Below are 13,745 nucleotides of genomic sequence, written 5' to 3' on the forward strand. Positions count from 1 at the left end.
CCTTGCAGGCCTCAGAACACCATATGGGACACCAGGGATCAAACCCAGGTCGGCAGCATTCAAGGCTAGCACCCTCCCTGCTGAACTATCTCTCCAGCCCCATAGAGTCACCCTTGACTCAGGTTTTCTTATCCTCTCAGCCAAATCAATGAACAAATTCTTCCCTCCTGCCCTCAAATAGATGCAAAACCTGATGTTTCTTACCACTCTACTCTGCAACTAGTCTGAGCCACCAGCTCCTCACCAACTATTGCAAGAAGCCCCCTGCCCCTCCCTCTTGCCTTGCACGTGGCCAATCCGGGTTCAATCCCCAGCACCCCCATATGGTTCCCCGAGTTTTGCTAGGAGTGATCCCTGAAGACAGTCGGGAATAAGCTCTGAGCACCACCAGGTGTGGCCCCCAAACCAACCACACTAAAAAAATAAATAAATAAACTCCCTCAGTCTATATTTATTCCCCACAGACTAATCTCAATGGAGCAGCCAAGTCCATTCTTTTGAACAGAAGTCAGATCATTTCATTCCTCTGTTCAGAATTTCCAACGATTACTCATCTCACTCAAAGAAAAAGCCAAAATCTTTACTGGCCTATATGATCTTGTTCCTTCTCATCCTCCAGCTTCCTTCCCTCTGCGCCTCCCTGCAGACTCTCCCTTCCCTCCCGCACACAGGCCTCCGCTCACTCTCTCAGGAAACGAAGATGCTCCAGTCGCAAGGGCTTAGAACTTGCTTCTTCTGTCTCCTAAATGTCCTTTCTGAGTTACCTGCAAGGCTTTGTTCCCAGATGCTTTCTCCCCAGAAGACAATGAAATTCCACAACCTATCTCCTTTACCTGTTCTTTACATTTTTTTTTGGGGGGGAGGGTGGGGCTGGGCCATACCTGGCAATGCTCAGAGGTTACTTCTGGCTCTGAACTCAGGAATCACTCCTGAAGGTGTTCAAGGAATCATTTAGGATGCCAGAGATAGAACCCAGGCCAGCCACGTGCAAGGCATGAACCCTACCTGCTCTAGCCTATATCTGTTCTTTAAAAATAAAAAAAAAAAATTACCACTCCTGGCAGTGCTCAGGGGACCATTATGATGCCAGAGATTGAATCTGCAAGGCAAATGCTTTGATCTCTATTCTATCTCCTTGGATCCTGCTTTGTTTTCCATTTTTTTCTTTCGGGTGGGCGGTGAAGGAAGTTGGGTCACACCATTGTGATACTTGGGAAACCATGTGATGCTGAGCCTCCTTAGCAATTTGATACATTTTCCTGCCCTACTTAATTTTATTATTTTTGGGGAGGGGCCACATCTGGTGGTGCTCAGGAGTTACTCCTGGCTCTGTGCTCAGGGGATCATATGGAATGCCGAGAACTGAACTCAGGTCAGCCGCATGCAAGACAAATGCCCTACCCACTGTACTATCGCTCTAGTCTCCTGCCCTCCTTTATTCTTTATGTGTCACTTTTGACCTTTAAATGTAAAAGTTAGGGATTGGTCAACAGGCTAAGCACTCTGCGTGCTGGAGGCCTGGGTCCACTCCCTGGCACCACCTGGTCCCCAGAGACCCAAGCACAGAGTTGGGAGTAGTTCTTCAATACTTTCTGTGTGGTCAAACAAGCAAAAACATAATAATAAACTCTTGACTTAAAAAACTAGTAGCAAACCACTGCCAACCACCACTTAGGACTAGGAAAAAGGGAAGATGTTGGCGGGGAAAAGAGGCGTCTATTACCTTGAAGAGGAACAGTGCTGAGATCGTGGGTAGGGGAGCCTGTGTTCCTCCGACGAACCAGCAGGCGGCACTGTCTCCTTGGGCTGGAAGGCATCGGCGCTGCCGAGTTCTGTCTAGGTGGTAATCCCACAGATTTGCTGGGACCAGCTGCTGAAAGTGGGGTTTTCCCTAGCACTGTAAGACTTCGACCCGTTGGTGCCTCCAGGTGGTGGCCGTCGGCGCTGCAGCAGAAGAGGCGTGAGAGGAGAAGGGTGGGCAGCACAGCTGAGCTACCCGCCGCCGGCGCATCCATCCCTCCCGGGCCTATAATTTGGGTTCCCCGGGCCTGGCCGCCCCTATCAGTGGCTCAGCAATCGATGAGTCACCCGGGACCCTGGGCCAAGGCAAACAGGGGGTGGGGAGGAGGTTCCCAAGGCTGTGCGCAGCTTTGGCCACCGCCTCGGCTTGCTCGAGTTCCCCCATCTCCCGGGGCCCCCGCTGGCCTTTTTGCCCCCACCTTCCAGGGCCCCCATGTTTCCCTAGGTCCTGCTACTACAGCCCTCAAGATGGGAGGGAGCCCTTCATCCTAGAGGCGAAGGGCACCCCCAGCTCCCACCCCTGCCCTGAAAGAGTGACAGCCCCATACTTTCCCCCTCTTGTCAAGGCCCCAGTGCTTGTCAAGGTCTCTCTGGTTCCCGCCCCTCCCCTTTCCTGGAGCGGGCCGCGTGCTTGGGGTATTAGGCAATGGGTGTGTACCCACAGCCTGCTCCAGGCCCCGCCTGCCCCACCACCCTCCAGCCCTGCGGGTCAGTGCTCAGGCCAATCGGTCGGGCAGAGGGCATTGCGGGCCAGCAGAGGCCACCCAGGGTGCCTGCCTGTGGCGTCCCCCAGAATTGTGCAGGGAGAGGGAATGGGATGTGGGACAGGGTCAGGGAGAAGCTGGAATCTACCGGGCTAGTCCTGGGCCCTCCTTGGCACTTGACCACGCCTGACATGGGTAGGAGTGGAAGAAACATGAAACCCAAGGGAGACTCAGACACATGTGGGCAAACATAAATGTCTGAGAGGTGCCCTCTGGGTACAAGAAACCTCAGCCCCCTGTCCTCCACCCTGGGTGGAGTCCAGACTGCCATGCAGAAAGGACAAGGAGCACTGCAGGGAACACCCCATCCGAGCTCCTGAGACAGGCTTGCAGATTCGGGTGCGCTCGAAAGCCACGTGTGGGTTGTTTCTTGGCACCAGGGTGTCTCGTCCTCCCTGCACCACTGATGGAGAGGCAGGAAAGCAGAGGAGCTGCCTTCTGTGGTCACAACAGCCCCTGTCAGGGACCATGGCACTTGCCCCTTCCCAGCCTGCTCACGTCCTGGTGCTCAAAGTGCTTCCTAATTCCCCCTCTAGATGTCTGTCACTGATCCGTCAAGTTGCTCTGCTCCCTTCAGCTGGGGCAGGACCTGCTGCAGAAGAGCCTGGCCTCGCCGGAGGCACGGCCACCGCCAGGAAGAGATGACCATGGCTGTGGGTTTCAGGCCCGTGGCTGCTTCCCCGGGGGTCTGTTTCTGAGTCAATGTGCCAGGCTTGGGAGCACGGGGCCAACTGTGCCTTGGACTGCGGTCTGGCAGGGGTGGGGGGCGGCTGGGAGGCTTGGGGCCCCTCTCTGGCAAAAATAGCCCACAGTGGTTGGAGCGGGAGGGTGAGTCAGGCAGGAGCACAACGGCATCTAACCCCTTCACTGCCGCTGGGGCTCCCTCAGGCCGGCTGCCTGGGTCTCTGCACCCAGAGCAGACTCTCCTCAGCTGTCCGCAGTTTGAGATCCGGTAAAGCCAGTCTGCGGAGCTGGAGCCTCTCTGTGGGCTGTCTGAAGTGCGGAGCTGGAGTCCTGGAAAAGGCAGAGACCTCTGTGGGCAGGGAAGCCTGTGAGCTGAGGAAATCGAAGGGCAGGCTGATGGTCTTTGGGGCAACCCAGTCTCTGCGAGGGAGAACTCTGAGGCCAGAGCTGACCCCTCCCAAGGGGCAGGCGCAGAGCTCAGAGGTGGGTGGAAGTTTCTGAGCGTCCTGCTTCTGCTGCCAGCCCCAGTGTCTGGCACGGGAAACTCTCCAGCCACCGTCCAATGCCTGATCAGCAATCAGCTCCATCTTCACTGGACTGGAGGTGCCCTCCAGCCACCCCTGCTCTCCAGGGGAAACTGAGGCAGAGAGAAGTGAGAAAAGTCTTGGCCACTTGCACCAATTCTTGGTTCTCTAACATGGGCCAGTGCATCCTTTCTGCAGCCTTGACAACCACAAAGCAGGTGAGAGAGAATCTAGCCCCCCTCTTCCTTTTCAGTGGGCCAAGCCTGTCGTCGGGGGAGAGGGTGTGTGTGTGTGTTGGAAGAGGGGGAGCGGCTTTGCTCCCCGGGTCAAGGCGGGTGCGTGTGGGGTGTGTGTGCGTGTGTGTAGTGGGGTGGGAATGCCCGGGGCTCGGGGAGGGGCTGCAGCTCCGTCAGCCGAGGCAGAGCTGTCTGTGAGCTTGCCGAGAGTGCAGTCAGAGCCCCCAGCGTCCCGCTTACCCGCTTGCTCCCTTTCTCGATCACTCCCTCCCTCCTTCCCTCCCTTCCTCCCAGCGGCCGCTGGGGAAGCGGCGAAGAGGAGTGGCCCTGCCCTGGAAGAATGCGGCTCTGCCGTGGGGGCAGAGCCCAACGCAGCCTCCCCAGGATCTGAGCAGCTCGAGCTGAGCCCGGGCCACCCGGCCGGGTGGAGCTGGACCCCGCGCCAGAGCCGCGGGGCGGCTGGAGGTAATCAGGAGGGCTGGGACTCCCCCGCGGGCGGGCGGCCCTGCATCCTCCGGGCACCGGGAGTGAATGAACCGGAGATTTGTCAGAAACAAGGACAGCAAATCCAGGAGCACCCCCAGATTTGGGGGTCAATAAATGGGAGAGCAAGGGGGTGGAGACTAAGACTGGAACCTGGCGACTAGATGGGTGATTTGAGGAGGGAAAAGGTGGAAGCTGAGGCAGAGGACTCAGGAACCCCGTCCCATTGAGGGGGGCAAGCGGCCTCCTCCCAGCCTGTGCACCTGGAACTACCCCCTCCTGCTCTGAGGGGGCCTTGCTCGGTGGGGGCTGTTCCTCTGGTCTTGCCTGCAGGCTGGCTGGCTGCCTTCTCCCGGCACCTGGAGGCGACATTGCCCCCTCCCCTCCAGCTGTGGGTGGTGGGGAACCCCCTCCTGACCGCGCTCCCCAGCCTTGGCTGGATAGGGAGCAAATTGAAAAGGGGGCGAAGGGCGAAGTGGTGGAGCGGGTGTTTCCCAGCCTGAGTCTGCACGTGAGTGTGCGTGTGCCAGGCTCCGGCTGGCTGGAGGGTGGGCTGGGGGCTCCCTCGGGAGTCCCAGCGCTGGGCGCAGACTCCCCAGCGAGGACTGGTGACTCGTGCTTTCCTCTGGGGAGGGGTTAGAAGGGTCGGTGGGTGGCGTGGGTGAGAGGGCTCCAGGAACAGGGCATCTCTGGGTCGGGGGAGCCGCCCTGAGGAAGTGTCCCTGTCCCGCAGGCCCTGCTCCGGCAGCGCGGGGCCCTCGGCGGGCTTGGCCATGCCCGGGCTGGAGGGGCCCCGGCCGCGGCCTCCGCCTTCGGGTCTCGCGGGTCTCCTGTTCCTGGCGCTGTGCAGTCGGTGAGCGGAACACCCCCCCCACCCGCGTCACCCAGCGCAGAGAGCCGGCGGAGGTGGGAGGGGGTGCAAGGTGTAGACGACAGACCCTCCAAACGCCCTCTCCATCCCAGGGCCCTAAGTAATGAGATCCTGGGCCTGAAGCTGCCCGGGGAGCCGCCGCTGACCGCCAACACCGTGTGCCTGACGCTGTCGGGCCTGAGCAAGCGGCAGCTGGGCCTGTGCCTGCGCAGCCCCGACGTGACGGCGTCGGCGCTCCAGGGCCTGCACATCGCGGTCCACGAGTGCCAACACCAGCTGCGCGACCAGCGCTGGAACTGCTCGGCGCTCGAGAGCGGCGGCCGCCTGCCGCACCACAGCGCCATCCTCAAGCGCGGTGAGCCGGCCGGGGCGCGCCACCGGGGAGGGGCCTCCCGGGACCCCCCGCCCCCCGCCCGGCTGCGCTCAGAGCTCGGCCTCACCCGAGCGGGCCAGCGAGCCAGCTGCGGCTCTGCGCCTTTCCCCTTGGGCCCCCCTTTCCTGCTTCTGCCGGTTCGTTCCGGGTTGCACCTGTGAGTGAAAGATGCCCCCAGCCCTGAAAGCTTCAAAATCCCCCCTCCTGCACCTCCCCCAGCTCTCTCCCCCACTCTTAGGGACAAGTCCAGGCTGGTGTCCCCAGAGCCTCAGCGGGGGTGGGGTGACGCCCCCAACCGTTTAAGGGTTAAACCTACTCCCCTAATTGCTGGGGTTCCCAGGAGCCAAAGCTGGGAACAAAGACCCTGATGGCTTTGAAGCTGGGGAGCAGCCCCCTATTTGTACTGTGGGGGCCCCAGGTGACTCTCACCTGAGCAGGTGAGGAAGGGCTGGAGGGGCCGGGGAACAGGTCAGTGCCAGCCTGGTCTGGGAGGCCTGGGCCAGGAGGAACCTCTACCTCTTGCCAGGCCGTGTCAGCGTTGGCCCCGGGAGGACAGACCCATCCTGGGCTGCACTCTGGGTGGGGCAGGACTGTGGGGACTATAGGGTTAATAGGCAGCTGCCATCTGCAGGGGAATTCCCAAGACGTGTGCAAACAGCTTCACCCCTGGAGGCTGGGGTTGGGGGGGGGGGGCAGGAGGATGGGCCAGGAGCCCTGCATCCTGCAGGGAAGAGGCCTGGCCTCTAAGGAGGCTCTCTTTCATCCTCTCTGGCTCAGAGAGCCTTTCCTAAAAGGCAGTGAGGGACCCTCTCCTTCCCCACAGTACCGGGTTACCGGCGAAGGCTTTACCTAAGCCAGGAAAGTCTTGTCATCCTGAGCTCCAGGGACCCCCAAAATGTAACAAAGAAGCCAACATTTTAAGAGGTCCTTAGGGAAAATCGCCCCCACCTCACTCCCCTGCCAGGGTTTTATAGAGTACTAGTAGGTCAGGGTAGACGTGGAGGGCAGTGGTGAAGGACAAATTTAGAAACTGGGGAGCTGGAAGGACCGCTCTGCAGCTCCAGCGCCCTGGGGTGGTGGGTGCTGGAGGACTGGTTGGTTGAAAGACTGATTAAAATAACCCTGAAGGGGAAAGAAATAAAAAAGAACCCCAAACGCCGTTGCTTCCACCCCACCCCGGCACCCTGCAGGGCTAGGGAATTTCTAAGGCTTTCAGATGTAGAACTCAGTGGAGGCATCTTCAAAGACCTCGGGGACTCCCTGTTAGTCATCCCCCCACCCCTAGGGGCCTTTCCCTCCAGGCTAGCGCTTTCATCCACACCTGAACAGCCTAGATTTACCCGGCGAGGATGGGCCTCTGAGACCTTCTCCCCGCAGCCTCTCCCTTCACAGACTAGGAGACAAGGCTCTTCTTTCCCTCCTGACTTTCCCCTGAATTGCTAAACTGGCAAACGAGAGAGTCGGCAACCCGGAGCTTTGGGTAGAGGAGGGTGTCTGCTTATTTCCTTCCTCTCCTCTGCCTGTCAGCCCGGACCATCATCATCCCTCTTCCTCCCCAGGTTTCCGCGAGAGCGCTTTCTCCTTCTCCATGCTGGCTGCGGGGGTCATGCACGCGGTCGCCACGGCCTGCAGCCTGGGCAAGCTGGTGAGCTGCGGCTGTGGCTGGAAGGGCAGTGGCGAGCAGGGCCGGCTGCGGGCCAAGCTGCTGCAGCTGCAGGCGCTGTCTCGGGGAAAGAGTTTCCCCCACTCCCTGCCCAGCTCAGGGCCTGGCTCTGGCCCCAACCCTGGCCCCCAGGACACATGGGAATGGGGTGGCTGCAGCCATGACATGGACTTTGGAGAGAAGTTCTCTCGGGATTTCTTGGATTCCAGGGAAGCTCCTCGGGACATCCAGGCACGAATGCGAATCCACAACAACAGAGTGGGGCGCCAGGTATGTGGGTCCCCTAGCTCTCAGGTCTGGCTGGAGAGGGAGAGGCACGACAGAGGAAGAGCAGCCGTGGTGCCCCTGCCCCTCACCACCCAGTGGCTTTAGGCAAGTCACTTGGGTTTTGCATCTGTAAAGAGGGTATCTGCCTGCTCTGGAGCCAGCAAATAACACCCAGCACGCAGCCAGCTGGCAGCAGGACCTCCTTTGGGGCAGCATTATGCAGCAACCTTCTCAGTATTTAGAGCTGCTCTGGGACAAATTTCCCACTTTAGCATCATTCACTGAAAGTCTGGACAATTATGCTTGAGTCCCAACCCAGCTAGCTACCCACTTGGATCTCTTACCTGAAGATGAACGAGCCAGCGCTGGCTTTGGTACTCTAACCTGAAGCTGAGGGGGCTGGTCTGCTAGGCAGTGAGGGCCGCGGCTCTTCCGTCCCCCAAGGCCTCTCTCCAATGCTTCCCATTCCCCTGCTGTAGGTGGTCACAGAAAACCTGAAGCGGAAATGCAAGTGCCATGGCACATCAGGCAGCTGCCAGTTCAAGACCTGCTGGAGAGCTGCCCCGGAGTTCCGGGCCGTGGGAGCAGCACTGCGGGAGCGGCTGGGCCGGGCCATCTTCATCGACACCCACAACCGCAATTCGGGGGCCTTCCAACCCCGCCTGCGTCCCCGCCGCCTCTCAGGAGAGCTGGTCTACTTTGAGAAGTCTCCTGACTTCTGCGAGCGTGACCCCGCGGTGGGCTCCCCAGGCACCAGGGGCCGGGCCTGCAACAAGACCAGCCGCCTGCTGGACGGCTGTGGCAGCCTGTGCTGCGGCCGGGGGCACAACGTGCTGCGACAGACACGAGTCGAGCGCTGTCACTGCCGCTTCCACTGGTGTTGCTACGTGCTGTGTGATGAGTGCAAGGTGGCAGAGTGGGTCAATGTGTGCAAGTGAGGGGCTGCCTGGCGGCGGAGCTGGGGAGCGGGAGGGGCACCCTTCATCTGCTGCTGATCTCCGGCCAGGGGCCAGGGTCGGTCTTCACAACTGGAGCTTCAAAATATCTGCCTGCCTTTGCAGGTGGTGGCAGGGCCAGGCGGGAGCCTGCTGTGCAGCCTGCCCCCTCTCCCCACCCCCCAGGCAGCTGGACGGAAGCTGTCAGTCCTCTGTTGCTCCTTTTTGGGGTTTCTTTTCTCTGAAGGCACACTCCGCAGTGCTCAGGGGCTATTCCCGGCGCTGTGATCAGGAGGGACTTCTGGCAGTGCTCCAGGAGATCATACTTGGTGCTGGGGGACAAATTGGCATTGACTGTGTGCATGACCACACCCCTCTGTACTGTACTACCTGTCTCTTCTTCCTGTCTTCTCTTTCTCATTCCACCCTACGGCTTTCTTTGTTCCCCTCGCCCCTGTCCCTCTCTATCCTACACCTGGCTGTACTAAGAGCTTACTCCTGGCTCTGTGCTCAGGGATCACTCCTGGTGGTACTCAGGGGACCAATGCAGTGCTAGGGGTCAAACCCGGGTTTGGCCATGTGCAAGGGAAGTGCCCTACTGCACTCCCTCTCCGGCTATTCCTTCCTTCCTTGCAATTGAACCCAGGACCTTACTCATGATGGTCAAGTGCTCTACTGCTAAGCCACTTTCCTGTTGTCCTGTTATCCCCCTGTCACTTTTTGCTTCTAAAATACCTGAAGGGACAAGATGAAATGCACTGTGTTGTTTTCCTTCCCCGGTCCTGGGTTCTCTTCCACACTGATCCATACTCCTGTGTCTGGGGAGTACCTCTAGTTTGACCACTCTTTTCCTTTGAGCTAGTTCCGGATGCCTGGTGAATTGTAAGACTAGTATCTGATAAGCACCTTCTCGCGGTAATGGAAGACAGTAGAAGGGAGGTTTTTTCTTGGGGGAGGAAAAGAGTTGGGGATTCCCTCTCATTTGCAGTCATCTGTACAGGCTCAGAGAGAAGCTGCCTCCCTCCATTCAGATATTAAGGAACTTACAAAGGAAGAGTTTTACCTTGAGACTATTTTTCTTTCAGCAGGAGGGTGGACTGGATAATTTATTGTACCGAGACTTGTTCTTGGTTGCTCTTTGTAACTAAAATAAATAAAGTTACTAGACCGATGGCTGCAGATGGTATTATTTCTGCCACACTTGGTATCCCAGTATCCAACCTTCTTCGTTTCCAGCTGTCATCTTCTTCTCCTTCTCCCCCTCCTCCCCCTTCTCCTCCTCCTACCTTCTCCCTCTCTTCTTCCTCCTCCTCCCCTTTCTCCTCCTCCTCCTACCTTCTCCCTCTCTCTTGTTCTTCCTCCTCCCCCTTATCCTCCTCCTCCTACCTTCTCCCTCTCTTCCTCCCCCTCCTCCTCCTCCTCCTCCTCCTCCTCCTCCCCCTCCTCCTGCTCCTCCCCCTCCTCTTCCTCCTCCTCTTCCGCCTGCAGTGCTCAGGGCTTATTCCTGGCTCTGCACTCAGGAACCACTCCTGGAAGGCTCAGGGAAATATATGGGGTGCCAGGGATCAAACCTGGGTTGGCCACATGCAAGGCAGGGGCACCCTGCTTGCTATACTGTCTTTCCAGCTCCATCAGGTGAATTTCTTCTATTCTTTTGCATATAGTGACCTGATTTATGTCTTGCCTGGTTCCACAGAAGCTTTGAAATGCTCCTCAATGATTTATTCTGCAGCTTTTTGTGTGAGAAGTCAGGTGGGACTTTTTAATGTTAGGACTATAGACCCAATAGAGGCTCTGTTTGCTTTGTCTCCAGATTTTGCTTTGGTCACAGCACTAGAATAGGAGTTGGCTCCCTTCTCTCCAGATGTAGAGGGCTTGGTGTTAAGTATGTTAAATTTGTGGACTTTGTTATAGTACTTAATACTTCTGTGGAAGGTCAAAAGCAGTCCTAAATGGGCCTAGTGTGCCTAGTGAAAAATAATTGACAAAACTGGACTAGAGGATGAGGTTTGGTGCTTTGGCTTTGGCTGTTAGTTTCTTAGTCCCCATCCTACACCACCACCTGTCAAGTCCTGAATACACAAGCCTAGACCCACAAGAGCAGGCTCCCCGCCCCCCCACCGCCTTCGACTCCAAACCACTTAGGAGGTAAGTACAAGACTAGTAGGAAACATATAAAAGACTCCTGCATTCAAAAAGGGAGATTTTTTTTTTTTTGCTTTCTGCTGGGATCAAACCAAGGGCTTTATACATGTAAGACCTATGCTATACCAACAGCCCAGCATCAAAACAGGAGTGTTTTTGCTCTGGAAACCTGCAAAATCAGCATGTTCTAAATTATTTGCATATGTATTTTGGTCTTTCTTGTTCAAAGTTCTTCTGCATTCAGAAAAAGAGTTCAGTAAAATACCATTTAGGAGACAACCACAGCAAAAAGTATTTTATTCCAATTTTCCAATATTCCAATCTAGTTATCCCAATCTATTTCTGTATTACAATCTAGTTATCCCAATCTATTTATTCCAGTCTATTTCTAACACACTATCTTTGAAAACAGTCATATTTCAACATATGATATGTATCACACATTCAGAACTGTATATAAATAATTGAATATTTATAAATTGCAAGAGGCTGATTCCCTTGGTCAGGAAATGTAGAATAGTTCTCTCTAGTTCTCTAGGCAATAGATAGAAAACATCCTCAAAAATCAGAGAGAACATGTTTGAGGAGAGTTGCTTAGGCAGTACTTTATGACAAGTTGGATGGATTTCCAGATGAGCATTGAGAAGTTGGGCTTGGACACTTGGTGGAGGTAGGGCGACAACTAAACACGTCTTCAGGCACTGACTTTTGTGAGTATGGGGGAGAGGGAATGGAGGGGTGAGAGTCTACAGCTTAAATGAACACACAATATGAGAGAATAGTGATAAGGTATATCCAGAACAGAAATTTCAATGGTCACAGCCAGAATATTTTAGCTATTTCTTGTTTCCTTCCTCTGTACTCCTGTTGGCTCCCTCTTTCTCTCTTCTTTCTTCAGACACACTCTGTGGCAAACTGAAGCCCCAAACCACAACCCTCAGAGATTCCACATGAATTCTGTCAGCAAGGCTCACACTCTCCCCTCTCCCCCCCACCACCATCCCCCGGGCCCCCCTTCCCGTTCCTGGGCACACACTGGACAGCAGCCCAGGTCTGGGGCCAGTGGCTGGAGCAGGAGTATGCAACCCACGGAGTGAGTTACCAGTGATGACAAATTCAGCTTCTTTCTTAGCTCCAGTGGCAGCAGAGGGAGAGAGACTGATGAGTTGTCAGTCATGCCTCTTGGTCTTCTTCAGCTTTAGATAAAATTTTCTCTTTCAGTTTTTCAGGTGGCTGGGAAGCTGGGGCAGGCACCTCATGTGGTGGCAGTGGTTGGCCAGTTGGCAGCAGGGCAGCACTCTCCTATCTGTGCTCCCGTTTGCTCCATGGGAAGCTCCCAGAAATGCAATGAACTCTTTTCTCTCCAAACTCCTAAGGTTGACAGAAAGACTATGAGCTTCTCCAGTTACTAGTTCTGACTTAACTACCATAGTGCTTGCTACAGCCAGATTAGTCTATCACTGTTTACATCTCCTGTCATACCGAGGACCCAACCATGACAGAACCTAGAGTCTTAGGTTCCACATATCAGAGTCCTAGGAAAACAAAGATCATGTTGTTTCACAGCAACTACTAAGTGAATCTGTAGCAACACTGTGGACATTTTCTAAGACTTAATATGGATTTTAGGGGGCCAGAGAGATAGAACAGTGGGTAGGGCTTTTGTCTTACCCGAATTTGATCCCCTGTACCTCATCCTGGTGCCCGCTGGAAGTAAGGCCTGAGCAGCACTGTCAGGTGTGGCCTGAAAACAAAAAGTGGGATTTAACAGGGCAAATGCCCTAATGACCCTAGGAGAGACAGAACTCTGTTTTAAACATGCTTCTTGTTATCAGCCTCATCCTTATCTCAAATTAGGGACCTCTTAGCTTCTCATTCTAGGGTCATGTTATTCCCTGGTTAAAACACCACCACCACCACCACCACCACACACACACACACACACACACACACACACACACACACACACACACACACACACACACACACACACACACACACACACACACACACACACACACCAAACCAGACTGGGATAAGAAGGGATTGAATGAATTCATGCACTCTGGATTGATGAGGACAAGGGGTAGGGATAGTATAGTTCTTGGAAGTAGACAAAAAACAAGGCAAAAAAAAAAAAGAAAAGAGGATATTTTTGTTTAAGAAAAGCAACGATTTTGGCTCAAAACTTAGGGAAGAACCATGTGCTCTTTTATACTATGGCAAATGAAGAAACACACACAGTTTACACCCCCCCACACCTTTTTTTTGGTAGGTGGGTCACAGTTGATGATGCTCAGAGGTTGTGCCCTTCTCTGACAACCTTGACTTCAAAGCAGAAAGGAGTGTGAGGGGTGGGCAGGAAAAAGGAGGCATGGGGACAGAGTCCCTCACATTTCTGGATTATTAAAATTTATACCAACCTAGTCTTCCTCGGACTATTAGACCTAAATCGTTCATCTTTCAAATTATAATTTACTAGCCCAGTTATTACCTCCTGTTTAATTACTCTTCTTTTTCCTTCTGAGAAAAGATCTCTTTAGCCCTCCTAGGGACCTAGTCCTAGGGGTCGTAAGCGATGCGCTCTGGTGCAGCGAGAGCTCTCAGGAGGCTGCGGTGGGCTCTGCTAAAGACGAGGCGAGCCTGGAGCAAACAGTACGGCGGCCTCCGCATGGGCCGCTCCATACCCGGCGCTTCGTTTCGCCCCAGGAGCTCCAGGGCTTGTCACCCTAGGGTGGCAGCGCGCCTCCCGGCTCTCTAATTGTCAGGCACGCCTCCGAGGCTTGGCTCCTCACCGCAGTCCCCACCGCTCCGGCTCCGCTACCCCCAACTCCCCACCCCCGCCCCGCTCCCGCCGGCGCCGCCCGCAGCCTCCAGCCTCCACATCAGCCCCCGCCCGGGCTTCTGCTCCGGTACAGGGTGCTCTCTGCTGCAGCCGCTGCCATGGTGACGGATCTCGCGAGAAGTGCCGCTAGGTGCCACGCAGCTCTCGCGCGATCG

The 13,745-nt window shown here is 55.6% G+C and overlaps 1 protein-coding gene and 1 long non-coding RNA gene across 3 annotated transcripts; one reads left to right on the forward strand and one right to left on the reverse strand.

Annotated features, from left to right (window-relative positions):
• WNT10B (Wnt family member 10B) lies at positions 1-9,764 on the forward strand. 2 transcript variants are annotated; one of them, XM_055129530.1, is made up of 7 exons: positions 1-48; positions 3,453-3,990; positions 4,303-4,473; positions 5,225-5,344; positions 5,455-5,717; positions 7,295-7,668; positions 8,145-9,764. In XM_055129530.1, the coding sequence occupies exons 4-7, from the start codon at positions 5,265-5,267 to the stop codon at positions 8,601-8,603; spliced, it is 1,176 nt and encodes a 391-aa protein (XP_054985505.1). In that variant the 5' UTR covers positions 1-48; positions 3,453-3,990; positions 4,303-4,473; positions 5,225-5,264; the 3' UTR covers positions 8,604-9,764. The 2 variants fall into 2 exon arrangements, with proteins under 2 accessions (XP_054985505.1, XP_004616778.1); XM_004616721.2 differs by lacking the exon at positions 1-48 and having other exon boundaries at positions 875-3,990.
• Positions 9,765-11,018: 1,254 nt separating this feature from the next.
• Positions 11,019-13,629, reverse strand: LOC129402162 (uncharacterized). Its single transcript, XR_008628572.1, has 3 exons — positions 13,240-13,629; positions 12,417-12,489; positions 11,019-12,116 (listed from the first exon to the last, which is right to left on the reverse strand). It is a non-coding gene; the product is annotated as an uncharacterized LOC129402162 (long non-coding RNA).
• Positions 13,630-13,745: the final 116 nt, after the last annotated feature.

The sequence above is a fragment of the Sorex araneus genome, chromosome 2, assembly GCF_027595985.1.
Source record: "Sorex araneus isolate mSorAra2 chromosome 2, mSorAra2.pri, whole genome shotgun sequence".
Taxonomy (NCBI): Eukaryota; Metazoa; Chordata; class Mammalia; order Eulipotyphla; family Soricidae; genus Sorex; species Sorex araneus.